This window comes from Myxocyprinus asiaticus, chromosome 31, assembly GCF_019703515.2.
Source record: "Myxocyprinus asiaticus isolate MX2 ecotype Aquarium Trade chromosome 31, UBuf_Myxa_2, whole genome shotgun sequence".
NCBI classification, from domain to species: domain Eukaryota; kingdom Metazoa; phylum Chordata; class Actinopteri; order Cypriniformes; family Catostomidae; genus Myxocyprinus; species Myxocyprinus asiaticus.
In genome coordinates, this window is record NC_059374.1 from 2101460 (window position 1) to 2115897 (window position 14438).

The 14438-nt window shown below is 43.2% G+C and overlaps 1 protein-coding gene across 2 annotated transcripts in view; it reads right to left on the reverse strand.

Annotated features, from left to right (window-relative positions):
• Positions 1–3037: 3037 nt before the first annotated feature.
• Positions 3038–14438, reverse strand: part of LOC127422268 (beta-secretase 1-like) — a 35850-nt gene continuing 24449 nt past the window's right edge. The window contains exons 4-10 of one of the 2 annotated variants that reach the window (XM_051665668.1): positions 13926–14063; positions 13599–13733; positions 12565–12621; positions 11664–11765; positions 11194–11343; positions 8592–8763; positions 3038–4748 (exon numbers count right to left, since the gene is read on the reverse strand). In XM_051665668.1, coding sequence (XP_051521628.1) covers positions 4504–4748; positions 8592–8763; positions 11194–11343; positions 11664–11765; positions 12565–12621; positions 13599–13733; positions 13926–14063 — 999 coding nt within the window. In that variant the 3' untranslated portion in view covers positions 3038–4503. The remainder of the gene's footprint in view (positions 4749–8591; positions 8764–11193; positions 11344–11663; positions 11766–12564; positions 12622–13598; positions 13734–13925; positions 14064–14438) is intronic. The other variant, XM_051665669.1, reaches the window with a different exon arrangement.

Genomic DNA, 14438 nt, shown 5'->3' on the forward strand with positions numbered 1-14438 from the left:
TAAGGTGCGCCGTCAAGGAGACTGAGTCCAACTCCAAACCGAGAAAAGAGATGCTCTGAACCGGGAGGAGCTTGCTCTTCTCCCAGCTGACCCGAAGCCCTAGTCGGCTGAGGTATGAGAGCACCAGGTCCCTGTGTGCGCATAACCCATCTCGAGAGTGAGCTAGGATTAGCCAGTCGTCGAGATAGTTGAGAATGCGAATGCCCACCTCCCTTAACGGGGCAAGGGCAGCCTCTGCGATCTTCATAAAGACGCGAGGAGACAGGGACAGGCCGAAAGGGAGGACTTGTACCGATACGCCTGACCCTCGAATGCAAACCGCAGGAAGGGTCTGTGTCGAGGAAGGATCGAGACGTGAAAGTACGCATCCTTCGGGTCTACCGCCGCGAACCAATCTTGATGCCGGACGCTCGCTAGAATGCGTCTTTGCGTCAGCATCTTGAACGGGAGTCTGTGTAAGGCCCGGTTCAGTACTCGCAGGTCCAAGATTGGCCGCAACCCACCGCCTTTTTTCGGTACAATGAAGTAGGGGCTGTAAAACCCCCTCTTCATCTCGGCTGGAGGGACAGGTTCTATCGCGTCCTTCCGTAGGAGGGTAGCGATCTCCGCGCAAGGTAGCAGCGTTTCCATCTTTCACCAAGGTGAAGTGGACACCGCTGGACCTGGGCGGATGCCCAGCGAAGTGAATCGTGCAGCCGAGTCGGACGGTCCGGACCAGCCCTCGCGACGGACTGGAAAGCGCAAGCCATGCACCCGAGTTCCGCGCAAGGGGGACCAAAGGGACAACGTCATCGGATGTACCGGCGGGTGGGGCCTCGCGGCGGGGCGGAGCTTGAGGTGCCACACCACATCGTGGACGTGCTGAGTCCGAGGACATCGAAGCACTTACCTGGCTCCTTGTGACCACCCCCGGAACAGCCTGGGACGGGGGAGGAAGAGGCCTGTCCTCATGACCCGTGGAGACTGTCACATCGGGGGTGGATTTGTGCCACAGCTGGGCGCTCAGGGCGGGAGACCGCCGCTGGAGCGCCAACCTGCCAAATGGAGTGGTGGACGGTGGTCGTGATGCCAGCCGTACACACCGAATATGTGACCCAGGGAACAAGGAAACCACTCTTGCGGAGCTCTTGAGTACTGCAGCCACTTGGGCATGCAGCGCAATTAAATGCAAAAGGTAACAAAAAGAAGATCTGCTTACCAGCTCCAGAGCAGCGGGTTTCGTTGTCCCTGGGTCGCCCGTCTCAGGGGCGCTTCGAAGACCTCCGTGGGTTCTTCGGTGCCGGCTGTGAGACGGGTGGCGTCGGCTTCCTGCGGTGGGCTCCACGCCGGGGCCGGGCCGGAGGGGCGGGCTGCGGCGGAGCCGGTGCAGTCACCGCAGGGGGACGCCCTCGGCGATGAGTAGATGGGGGGATCTTGAGCCACGCCGGGGCAGGACAAGCCGGCTAGCATCCATCTACTGCTCTACCATCGAGAACTGCTGGGCAAAGTCCTCGACAGTGTCGCCGAATAGGCCCGCCTGGAAAATGGGGGCAGCAAGGAATCGTGTCCTGTCGGCCTCACCCATCTCGACCAGGTTGAGCCAAAGGTGGCGCTCCTGGACCACTAGTGTGGCCATCGTCCGCCCGGGAGACCGCGCCGTGACCTCCGTCGCTCGGAGAGCGAGGTCGGTCGCCGAGCGCAGTTCCTGCATCAATCCCGGGGCGGAACTACCCTCGTGCAGTTCCTTTAGCGCCTTGGCGGACTTGCAGGAGAGCCATGGCGTGCAGGGCGGAGGCGGCTTGTCCAGCAGCGCCGTAGGCTTTGACCGTCAAAGACGACGTAAACCTACAGGGCTTGGACGGGGGCTTTGGGCACCCACGCCAGGTGGCGGCGCTCTGCGGGCATAGGTGCACCGCGAGCGCCTTTATCCACCGGGGGATTGCCGAATAACCCTTGGCCGCCCCACCATCGAGGGTAGTGAGTGCAGGGAAGCTGAAAAGATCGGGACCGGGCAGTAAAAGGTGCCTCCCGCGATCTTGTCAGCTCTTCATGCACTTCCGGGAAGAAAGGAACGGGGCGGGGCGTGGCTTTGAGCGGCACCGCGAGCCCAGGAACCAATCACAGAGCCGCGAGGGTTCAGGGAAGAGCGGTGAAATCCGCTCTAACCGACGCTCGCGGCTGTCCGGGAAAGCATGTCGTCATCTCCGCGTCAGCCTGTGACTGGGCGATCGACCCCGAAGGGAGGAGCCCAGCCGAGACTTCCGACTGGACGAGCCCGCTCTCCGATGCTGCGCTCGAGAGCTCATCACTTCCGCGGGCTCCAAATAAGAGGTCGAACTCGCCGTGAGACGAGCCGGCGGACTCACCCGGAAGCCCGATCGGGGCAGACGAGCGTGCTGGGGAATGGGAGGTCCGCGGGGGGATACCCGGCGGAGGCGGTCCCATTGGGGTCCCCAAATCGCCCCCAGTGCTAGCCGCGCTGGCCTCAAACCCGTGGGTAAAAGGACCGAGGCGGGAGCCTCTGGGGTGGCTCGCTTCCTTACGAAGGCGAGCCGCAACCGCAACGTTGCCATGGACACATTCTTGCAATGAGAATGTGACCATCTACGAACGCTGTCTCCGCGTGAGCAGTGCCCAGACACGAAAGACAGTGATCGTGACCGTTAGAAGGCGAGAGATAACGAGCACAACCAGGAATAACACACAATCGGAAAAGCATCTTTAAAAAGACGCGTCTTTAAAAAGACGTTCCGTGTGTGCGCTCTTTTAGAGAAATATATACTCTTTTAGAGGGGAAAAAATGCTCTTTCAGAAAATATACTCTCTAGTTTTTCTGCCGAAGCGCCCAGGGGCGTTCTCTGCAGTGCACCAGTGCAGAGGAGGGAGAAGCCGCTGAAATGCGCCGTCAGATCCAGCAGGTGAATGAACAGTAGTATTCAGCTCAATGAGCATGACCGTTCGGCTCCGAAGAGAAAATCTGAATGAGTGGTTGCATACCAGCTCCTTTTATACCCGTATGTTCGGGGGAGTGGCATGCAAATACCACTCGCCAATTTTCATTGGCCTTTTATCAAAGACCAGAGGAGTCTCGGGCTCCCAAGAGTGACCCCTAGTGTCACTACATCGACACCAACGTCGAGTGAGTGACAGATAGGGAACTGAAGAAATGAGGTCACACGCTGGTTCATTATGCCTTTCATTAATTGTAAGAGTTGCCAATCTGGATATATTCATGAATTCAGTAGTAACCTGCTTAGTCACATTTTTCTCTGGCTTAATCTGAAGGTTCGGTTATGATGTATTTATGTTTGTATGTGCTCATCCTAATAAATGTGAGTTATTATGTGGGTAATGATAAGCAGCGATTGTTTTAGGTGCATTTATTTTTGGGGTGTATGTGAGTGTATGTATGCCATCATATCTTCAACATATGAAGTCAGCATTACAATTCCATATGTGTTCAGAGAAAAGATACAGAGCTGATGAATATTTATGACCAATTAGATCTGACTATTGGTGTGAAGCTCACAAAAACATGTCCAGGTCACAAAATAAATTAATAAAAAAAATTAGAAATTATATTTGGCATAAAGAAAATGATGTGCCGTTAAGATTTTTCACATTGTGACATTATTTCCATGACAATTAAATCTATCTATCTATCTGTCTGTCTATCTAAATGAGAAGGAAAACAATGCAACAAATACTACCGTGTAAATATTAAATACAATTTAAATTATCCTTCTTTTTTTCTTTTTTACTATATTATGTTATTTATTAATGAGATAATTTTCATTATTTGTATTTGTTATTTGTATAATATTTATTTATAAAATAAAATTGTATAATAAATCAAAATTATTTGTCATGGAAATGTCACAAATTGCTAAAAATCCTAATAGTCTTAAAATATATTATATACTATATACTGTGTTTTTTTCTTTGATTTGTAGTAAAAAAATAATATGTTCTTGACAGGTTTCATGAGATTCAAGCATTGGCAGTCATTTTTACAAATCTTTTTTTCTTTTTCTATATTAGTCTATTTACGTTAACCTTTCCATGAGTTCCTTTATAGGGCACTGGTATTTTATAAACCATAAAAGAGTCAATAAAATGTGACAAGTACTCAACATTATACCTCAAAACATCTTAATGCTCAATTATTAGTATAGACATAATGACATCTTAATAGTGCACAGTCATAACGCTCTTTCAAACAAGCATTCACATATAGTTTACATATCTTTACAATACTTCACTTGAACAGTCCCAGAACAGTTATCCACACTTTAAAGTCTGTAAGACAAGGGATCATTCACATATCACATTTAGTCTAAACGGGTTTAGAGGGTAAGAAAGCCCTCCAAGATGGGACAGCCCATTAGAATATGCTTGTGTGCATATACACAATTATAACCTTTATAGTTATAATCGTTGTGGTCTCGTTGATGTTTGTCAATCTTTGAGGCGTTCTCTTTGGCCATCTGTTGCAGCAGTGTAATGGCTGTGTTTAGATATGGCTCACTTCAGGAGGGATATGTCATCAGAGAAGTCCCCAGCGCCCAGCGGGTGAAGACAGAGTGTGAAGCGCCACTGACACACCATGAGGCACAGCGGCAGCATGAAGAGGGCACAGATCCCTGCCATTATGTAGGCGATGGTCATGAGGGTGGACTCATCTGTCTGAGGGATGTTGTAGCCGCAGTCCTCCAGATCAACACCGTGAAACAGACCCTCCACTGAAGCAGTGCGGAACTCATCGTGGACTGAGGTGAAATAAAATTAACATCAACACAGACAAAAACAAAGAATGAAATCTAGTGGATGATTTCTCATGACTTTAAAGTGTCCAAATGTTTAACCATTGGGCTTGTTTGTAATTCTCATTATTCTTAAAGATAATTCAAATTAATGTAAAGCAGTAACGCTGGGGTGGGGTCTGGGGGGGAGGGGTAATTCAATTCTATGATGTATAAACACTTCACAATCTAATTAAGACTATGTTTCACATACATGAAAGAAAATTTGTTTCTTTTCAAGTCAGTAACTCCAACGTTGCACCAGTTGCTGACACTAAGAGAAGCTCCTCTGAGTCACGATCTCTGAAGCCCTTTCAAATCATGGCAATTTATGGGCAGATGGCACTTGATGCTCCGCCCCCTATGCACACATCACCACAAGCGTATAAACCAGAGCAAAGCGGCATTTCATGAGACTTGAGTCGCTTACACTGGACACTTGCGAAGTCTCCATTCAACATGGTAACTCGGAGACAAATTTTGTCTCACGCACATCTTCTTGACTAGTTTGTGTCAACAGACTTACTTTCGCACGCATATAATAGGCCATTCTTGAAACTCACCTTCAAGGGCACTGCATACCAGTTCAAAGTCCTGCCCTTCAGCACATCTTTAGCTCCTCAAACATTCACGAAATGTGTCGATAAGAAGCTCGCTCTGCTGAGACTAGAGAGTGTCCTTGTTCTGAATTACCTCGATGACTGGTTGCTTTTAGCATAGTCAGAGGCACAAGCATGTGAGCTCAGGGATCTGTTGCTCGCCCATTTGGAGCATTAAGGCCACAAAGTCAATTGGGCAAAGAGTGTGTTGGTGCCAAGCCGGCATCATCCCATTGGATTTATTACGTATGAGGCCTCTTCAGTGCTGGGTCAACTCGAGAGTTCCTCGTCATTCTTGGTGACACAGTCTTTTATGTTTTGTAGCGAAAAGTCACAACGGACCTGTCCAACGCAGGCTGGATAGCCCTGTGCGATGGTCCACCAGTGTGTGGCCTGGCACATAAATCACCTGAAACTGCTTGCAGTCTTCCTAGCTCTCAGAGCTTTTCGTTCAGTGGTGCAGGGCTTTGACTTACTGAATCAGACAGACAAATCTGACCATATCATTCCCATTCTACATCAGCTTCACTGGTTGCCAGTATCCTATTGCATTCAATTAAAAACTCTAACCATAACCTTTTTCTCCCCAATTTGGAATGCCCAATTTCCAATGCACTCTGAGTCCTCGTGGTGGCGTAGTGACTCGCCTCAATCAGGGTGGCGGAGGACAAATCTCAGTTGCCTCTGCATCTATCACGTGGCTTGTTGAGCGCGTTACTGCGGAGACCTAGCACATGTGGAGGCTTCACGCTATTCTCTGGGGCATCCATGCACAACTCAGCATGTGCCCCACCAAGAGCGAGAACCACATTACAGCGACCACGAGGAGGTTAACCCAACATGACTCTACCCACCCTAGCAAACAGGCCAATTGGTTGACTGGAGTCATTCAGCACGCCCTGGATTCAAACTTACAACTCCAGTGTGGTAGTCAGCATCTTTACTTGCTGAGCTACCCGGCCCCCCTCTAACCATAACCTTTAAATCTCTACATGGACTTGCTCCGCTCTGTCTTTCTGAATTACTATCTTCTTACCCTCTCGTACTCTACGGTCCTCTGGAGCTAATCTTCTCACCACCCCTAAGTTTATGTTATCTTCTTTGGGTGGCAGGTCTTTTTCAGTAGTTGCCCCTCACCACTGGAATTCTCTTCCATCCTCTCTTCGTGAACTTTCTTCCTTGTCTGCCTTCAAATCTCAACTTAAAACTCACCTTTTTACTTTATGTTATGATAACCTGGGTTATTAATTGATTGTTGTTTTTGTTGATTGATTGTTTGTTTTTGTTTTGCTTTAATTTTGTTTTGTTATATGACTTCTTTGAAAGTGACCTTGAGTATTGTGAAAGGCACTATTTAAATAAAAATAATAATAATAATAATAATCATTATTATTATTATTATTATTATTATTATTAAAACTACGGTTGTTGCGTACATAATTTGCCAGAGGGGAGTGTGGTCGCGCCCAATGTTGAAGCTGGCGCGCCAGCTTCTCCTCTGGTGCGAGAAGCATCTCCTGTTGATACATGCAATGCACGTCCCCAGATACCTGAACTGTGGCGCAGGGGATCAGCCAAGGGGAATAGAGGCTTCACCTTCAGATAGCTCTAAGGATTTGGGAGGTATTCAGGAAGGCCGAGGTTGCACCGGAGTGGCCAAACCATCCTTGGTTCCCGGACCTGGTAGAGCTATTGGATGCCCCTCTGTGGAGGATTCCACTGAGGAGGGATCTGCCCTCGTAGGCACGAGGCATGATCTTCCATCTGCGGCTGGATATGTGGAAACTTCATGTTTGGCTCCTGAATGTGGCATGCCTGATGGACAGATGGACTGTTGCAGCCAGTGTCTGACACCACATTACAGGCCAGAGCCCCATCTCCGAGGCGGTTATATACCTTGAAATGGCGAGTTTTCACTGACTGTGCAGACTGTACTTCACTTCTCACAAGAGCGTTTAAATGCAGAATTCAATCCATCCATGCTCAAAGTGTATGTCGCCGCTATAGCAACTGGCCAAAATCCTTTGGGTGGTTTGTCTGTGGACAAACACCCCCTGGTCATCAAATTTTTGCACGGAGTGAGACTGCTGAAACCCTCTCTCCCTGCTACCATCGCGGTCTGGGACTGCACACTTGTATTTAATGCGCTTACTACTTCCCGGTTCGAGCCAAAAGACGCAGTAAGCTTGTGCGTACTCTCTCTAAAGACTGCGCTGTTACTCGCTTTGACTTCAGTAAAACGTATTGGTGACCTTCAGGTCTTATCAGTCAATGACTCTTGATTAGAGTTTGGACCGGGCTTGTCAAAAGCCGTTTTTAAGCCTAGAGAAGGTTATGTGCCCAAGGTTTTGACACTCCCTTCAAGGCTCAGGTTGTTACTATACAAGCTTTCTCTCCTCCTCTGTTTGTGTCAGATGAGGCAAGGAAACAGCACATGTTCTGACCTTGGAGGGCGTTACGCATGTATGTTGTATGTAAAAGTCAATTTATGCTGTCACATAAGCTGTTTGTTGCATTTAGAGGCTGTTCAAAAGGTTTGGCCATATCCAAGCAAATACTTTCTCACTGGGTTGTCGACACTATTGTGCTCGCCTATGATACGCAAATCATGCAATGTCCCATTGGTATTAAGCCTAACTCTACCAGGAGCATGTCCTCCTCCTGGGCATGGGCAAAGGGTGTGTCATTGGAGGACATCTGTCTGGCTGCAGGCTGGGGTTCCCCTAGCACCTTTGCCAGGTTTTAGAACTTGGATGTCTCTTCCCTCTCTTTCCAGGTTATTACTGTTAAGGAGGGTTGATTTCTCAGTGTTCACTACCTTGTTATCTATGCATTGTATTCTGACTATCTGTTTTTGAACGGTGTCATTCTTGGCTCTTTCCAGCATAAAGTAATGTTTACTGTTCTACTACCATGTTAGCTAGTAGTATTATGTCCAATTATGACATTTTTCCCCACCATGGAGTGGATGGCAATAGTTACACTGTGCTTCACTACACATCTTCATTCCACTACATAATATTTCAAACCTAACAAACTTCTTTTTGTCAAATGTTTTAAATGAAACATGTGATTGTGCTTTCTTTGTTTCAAACAAATGTCACTTGCTGTGATATTTTGTGATCTAATGCAATGACATTCAGACATTTTGAAGTGTGACTTTAGTGTCCAAATACTGTTTTGAGTCCATTGTAATTTCTGTCTCTCTCACCGTGGCATGTGCTAACAGCGAAGCCGATGCGTTTGTGTTCTCGGTCGAATACAACATAGAAACCCTCCATGATGACAGCACCCATGACTGTACCAGTACTGGACTGAGACACAGCAAATTTATAACAGTCCTCCTGCGCTGAGGCCACGTCTTCTACAGGCCGCAGGTACTGCTGCAGAGAGAAAGAGAGAGACTGAGATATCAGCTACACAAACACACTCACACATGAAACATGATCGATTTTCAGTCTGGGTTTGCCTCCCCCCCACCACAAAAAAATAAATAAAATAAAATAAAATATAAATGTACCTTAAAAGGTACACAATAGGTTGTCAGGGTACAATGATGTTCCCCAATAAAAGGTCTCCTTAAGGCTACCACCCCAGTGATGGCCGTTTTTAGTATCGTTTAGTAAAATAGCAATACCAGCAATATCCTTTATCCTAGTCCATTGAACTTATATGCATGTGTTTGTGTGGCTAGAGCAGGCACAGTTTTCCAGGACATTTCCAGGACATTTAATTTGGCCAACGGGTGTAATATTTAAGCAAAAACACAGAGGTCATTATGTATATTATGTTTATTGAATGGTTATTTTTTCTGAATATAATTTATTACACACATTCATTTTAAAGTGCACAGCACATGCAGATAATATATATTTATGGCAGCCTTTTGCAGTTTAAAAATCACACTAGGACATATTGCAATCTTAATTTGATTATTTGTGCATTCAAAAAAAATTTGTACCAAATTTGTCAAACTCTGAGACATTCCGTGTTTTATACATGTAGCTAATGCCATTTTTATGACTGGATTCAATGATTCCAACTGAGTTCTCGACATCGCAGAAATCATAGTGCCCTACATGTGTTAACCGCAGTATAAGCGGTCGCGGATCATTAATTTATTATTGAAAATTCATTCACATCCCGAGGTGTAAAGGCCGCATCACCATGCTACCGCCTCAGGTTGTGAACTAATAAAAAAGTCTGACTGTCGACCATTGTCTAAGATTTACAACTCAATTGTTTTTGTAGTTAACACAACAGCAATGTTAGAATGAAAAAATCATATTTTTCACTATATCAATACTTGAACTATTTTGGCAGAGCAAAGCAGAGATTGTACGATACAGGGTTTATTTCATGACATTCAACCATTCACAACGTACAGCTGCCGGCAGAGACTAAATGATACAAATTTGAAACCTATCATGAGTCCCAATCGTTACCATGTTTTTGTTCATGTAACAAAAACCATGTTAGCCACGGAGTCAAACAGTTTAATTATAATTATTTTCCAGGACATTTAGGTATTTTTCTCATTTTCCATGGTTAACCCAGGTTTCACCTAGGCTTTTTTCAACCCACCAGGGTTCACACACATTTTGACTAGTACATTTCCATGAATTTTCCATGAACTTCCAAAACTCAACATCTAATGCAGAGTTTTAAAAGGTTAACCATTTTTCACTGTCTGAAAAACAGTCAAAACATACACCTTATCCTGTACCACAAAATCAACGTAGAGCACCTGCTCTACTATAATAAAAATAGTTGTTTTTTTTTTCACTTGCGAATGCATTGTTTTTGCCTTTCTTGTCCTATCCCCTATCTTTTGTGTGTCTCACTGTCAATATTGGAAGCCCTTTATATAGTGCTGACTATTTATAACACTTGAATATTTTTAATACCCTACATGGTATAATAAATGCAAAGAATTTGATTAATAAAAAGTAACTTGTTTGTTTCAGGGTATGAAAATGTTATGACAAACAGACATAGTGGTTGATGAATGCATAATTTTACCAGCCACTTTCCCCCCATTCAAATTGAATTTTAAGTGAATTAAACTCAGAGCATCTCCTGAGATGGTCTAAGATCATTTGCAGTGCTCATATAAATAAACATTCTTGCAAACAGTTTGTGCAAAATAGTATTTGAAAACGGTTTTCAACAGTAAACATTTTAAATGAACTTTTAAACGTAAGCTCTGGAGGAGCTTGTTCATCTATACCTGCCAATCATATCCCAAAGATATATAAGCAGCTGTGATTCTTCCAGCATCTCTCCACCTATATATTTAATCACACCTATACCAATTAATGGACAGGCTATCCATAACGGAGGGGCTCGTCCAGGACAGCACACCAAATCTGTTTACCTTAAATGCGCTTCACAACTATATGAACCAGTGAACACTTGAAATAGTAGTATAATATGGTGTAGTCACATGACATCATCATGTTGCATGTTTAATTCAGTGAGTTCTGTCCAGTTATTTTCTTGGAATAATTTGGTAATCTTGTCAAAAGATGTCAAAAATCACAGTTGACATTACTTCCAGTTTATTCATCAAACCAGAAATGGAAGGTCAAGCCAAGCATATTGCATTGTGGCATACAGTGTATCACGCAGCGTGTTCTGTTGTATATTGCACATTTTGGCAAATGTGTATGGTATGTGCAAGGTATTCCATGCATATATGTAGAAAATTTGCAGAAAACTGTGCACTGTATACACAGTACATATTGCATAAATAGTATGGTAGTATGTTATTGAGAACACAGCCACATACACACAAAAACATGAAGATGTACCTGTGGTAAGATGGAGATCCGGAAGGACTGGTTTCTGTTCTCACTCATCAGGTACAATGAGATGACAGGGAAGATGTGCCAAGGTGTGGTGCCCGCCTGCCAACATACCAGCTGCTCCCCCAGCCAAAAACCTGAGGGGAACTGTTCAGTCTGGAATGAAGAAAAAGACAATTGAGCGGTAAGCGGTGCATTGCGACATGACCAGGGATCCCCAGTGGCAGACCCCTTATCCTATGGTAATTGACCAGGGCAATTTGGCTTAAAAAGTAAACAGAATTAGTATTAATAATTAGGTAATTAATAAAATAATTGCAAAAGCAAACTTATGTCAAAAAGTGTTCGACAATATCATTGTCAAAAAACAAAACAAAAAAAAACATAATTATTTAGAAAATGGTTAAAAAAAAAATTACAGTTTTACTACTCAACAAATTAAATGTGAAATGTGACAGGTAATGACATAAACTGACAGATGAGGCAGCTTCAATGGCCTTCACCGCAGCCTGGAACACTTTACGAGGGAGACGTAAGTTGGTTGTGCCGCTGTCCACAATACTTTTGTCATAGTTATACTGACAGAGAGAGAGAGAGAGAAGAAAAAAATTATGCCTGATTTCAGCAATGCCTCGAATTCATTTTACTTTTTTTTTTAAGACAAAACCCAACAACAGTGCTTTATTTGGAACTTCCAATATAGCTGTGCTCAATTCATGTCTCGTATCACTCCACACTCTCTTTCTTCTGAAATAATAGGTAACACTATACAACATATTCATTACATTGGTCAACAAAATAGTTAACATGAACTAACAATAAACAATACTTTTACAGCAATTTTTAATTTTGGCTAATGTTAATAATAATAATAAATGCCTTGTGTGATACAGGACCCAGGTGTGACTGACTGCACATAATCCCTTACATAGATTTTAAAGGGGTCATGACAAACTCTTTTTTTTTTAAATAATAGTATTACCTTCCCTAAGGTCCACTGATAATGTTAGTAATGTTTTTTTGCACCAAAACAGTCTTAATTTAGTAATATATGATCATTTTTAACCCTGCCTCTGACTGAAACACTTAGTTTTGGCCTAAGCGCATCATTTAAACTTCAACGTAAACGCCCTCTATTATGATTGGCTACCATCATGCAGACCCTCGAATACAGACATATTTGAAACTCAATCGGTAGAGAGAAGCTACACAACATTGTAAAACTAAATTTAAGGGTTTACACATAACGCGCATCCAACACGTTGCATCCAAATATAATAAACTGTTTATCTCAAGAACAACTGTTAACACTCAGCACCATAAACTATCAAACAGTCATGACATTTGAAATATTAATGAATTAAACGTTTTACTTACTGTTTTGCAGTTGGGTCCAATATTGTTTTTAACTGGCCCATCCTTCAATAACAGTTCCTTTGCAAAGCTTGAATCATATTATGACTGGTTCACAAGAAATTCACGCTGATACTATATGTGCCCAAAAACAAAAAGGCACACACAGTCCAAAGCATGGCGAAACAAGATGCACACACACATAAATTATCACATCGCTGGAAACGCATCAAAATGGTCAAAGACATCCACCTAGTGCATGTTTACATACACCAACAATTAAAAATAGTGCAGATAGGTGCAAGAATGTGTCCAGGATGCTTTTGTGCTCAAAACAACAAGATGCAACAGCTGAATAAAACATGGTCTGCTTTTCAGAGTTGTAACTTGGCACTGTGTCTTTTAAAAGTGGCACAAGATACTGTACATGACAATGGTCAAAGACGTCTGTCTAGTGCATTTCTATATACAAAAATTATTCAAAATAATCCAGATGGGTCCCCTTTGGTTTTCAGGAATAGTTGGCTACACTAGGCCTGTCTGTCCTGCTCTCTCTCTGTTTCCAAACTGAGCCCCCAGTGGGCGGAGCCAAAGGTGCGATGACATAAAGTAGGTGTTGATGTTTTTTTAGCTGTAGAGGAGGTCATGAATTAATGGACCCCCTAGTTACATAGGGAAGTCACGGAAGTAGAGAACGAGGCATTTTTGCAGCTTGGTTTCAATAAATGCTTTTATTACATTGGGGATTAAGTTTGAGTTCTGAAATTTATAGTATGTTTTTATAGTAAAATTATGTCTTATATGTAAAAATATCAAGGCAAATTGTATTACTCATGACATGACCCCTTTAAAATAATAATTTAAATAATAAAAGTAAGAAAAAAAAGAATGAATAAATAAAAGTGCAATCTATTCAACTGCATTCTTATTTATGACCAATAATCAAAAGTTAAGGAGAAGTGAAAATTTGGTAGAAGAAAAAAACATCAGTGATGCATATTTTTTTTATAATAGGAATAAATGCTACATGGGCCAAAACCCAGGAAACTCATGCTTACTTCTTTGCAATCCATATTGAGATCCTGTCCATTAACTTCAATGCGCACAATGATGACCTCATAATACCACTCCCGTCGAATTGGTGTATACCACAGCTCACCAACGTATAAAGACGTATCTATTCCCCCAATAATCTGAGAAGAATAAAGAAAAACTGAATCAATACCTGCTTATTTCATAAATCCTTTCAAAAGAGTGATAGATAATTTGTTTATTATATATGACTTGGAATATAGTGCACGACGAGTCATACGAAATACATTTGTTTACAAATATGGGATAAAAATGCACTGCTTCTTTTCCATTTTGTTTTCGGTGTCTCTCACCATACTGCCCCCTACAGTTGAACTGCCTGTGCTGTAGTTCTGTGTGAATCCTGCTCCACAGAGCTGCAGAGAGAAGATGTTTGGAACGGTGGTCTGTCTCAGGAGAGAGTCGAAGAACGGTTCTAGATTCTCATCCGGCTAAAAAAAGAGAAAGAAACAGAACCATATTAGATCCAATTCTTTATTGAACTTTCCATGTGATAGTGTAACCATACATTAGTGCTGGGCAGTATGACACAAAACAGAGTGTTGAGATTTTGCCATACTGTTTACTCTGCAGTAGATATTTTGACATGACTTTATTTATAAGTGAGAGTGACAAAACATGGAGTAATGTGAAATCACAAAGCCTACTTTCCATATTTGTGTGTGAGTTTTAATGACAAAATTGATTAAAAAAATGGTGTATAGTGCTTTTAGATTTGGAAAAATAAGTCTTTCAATCAATCTAAGCGTGTTAGCAATCGAGAAAAATTGTATCTCAAGTTACCTGTCTGACACTAGGGGTCACTC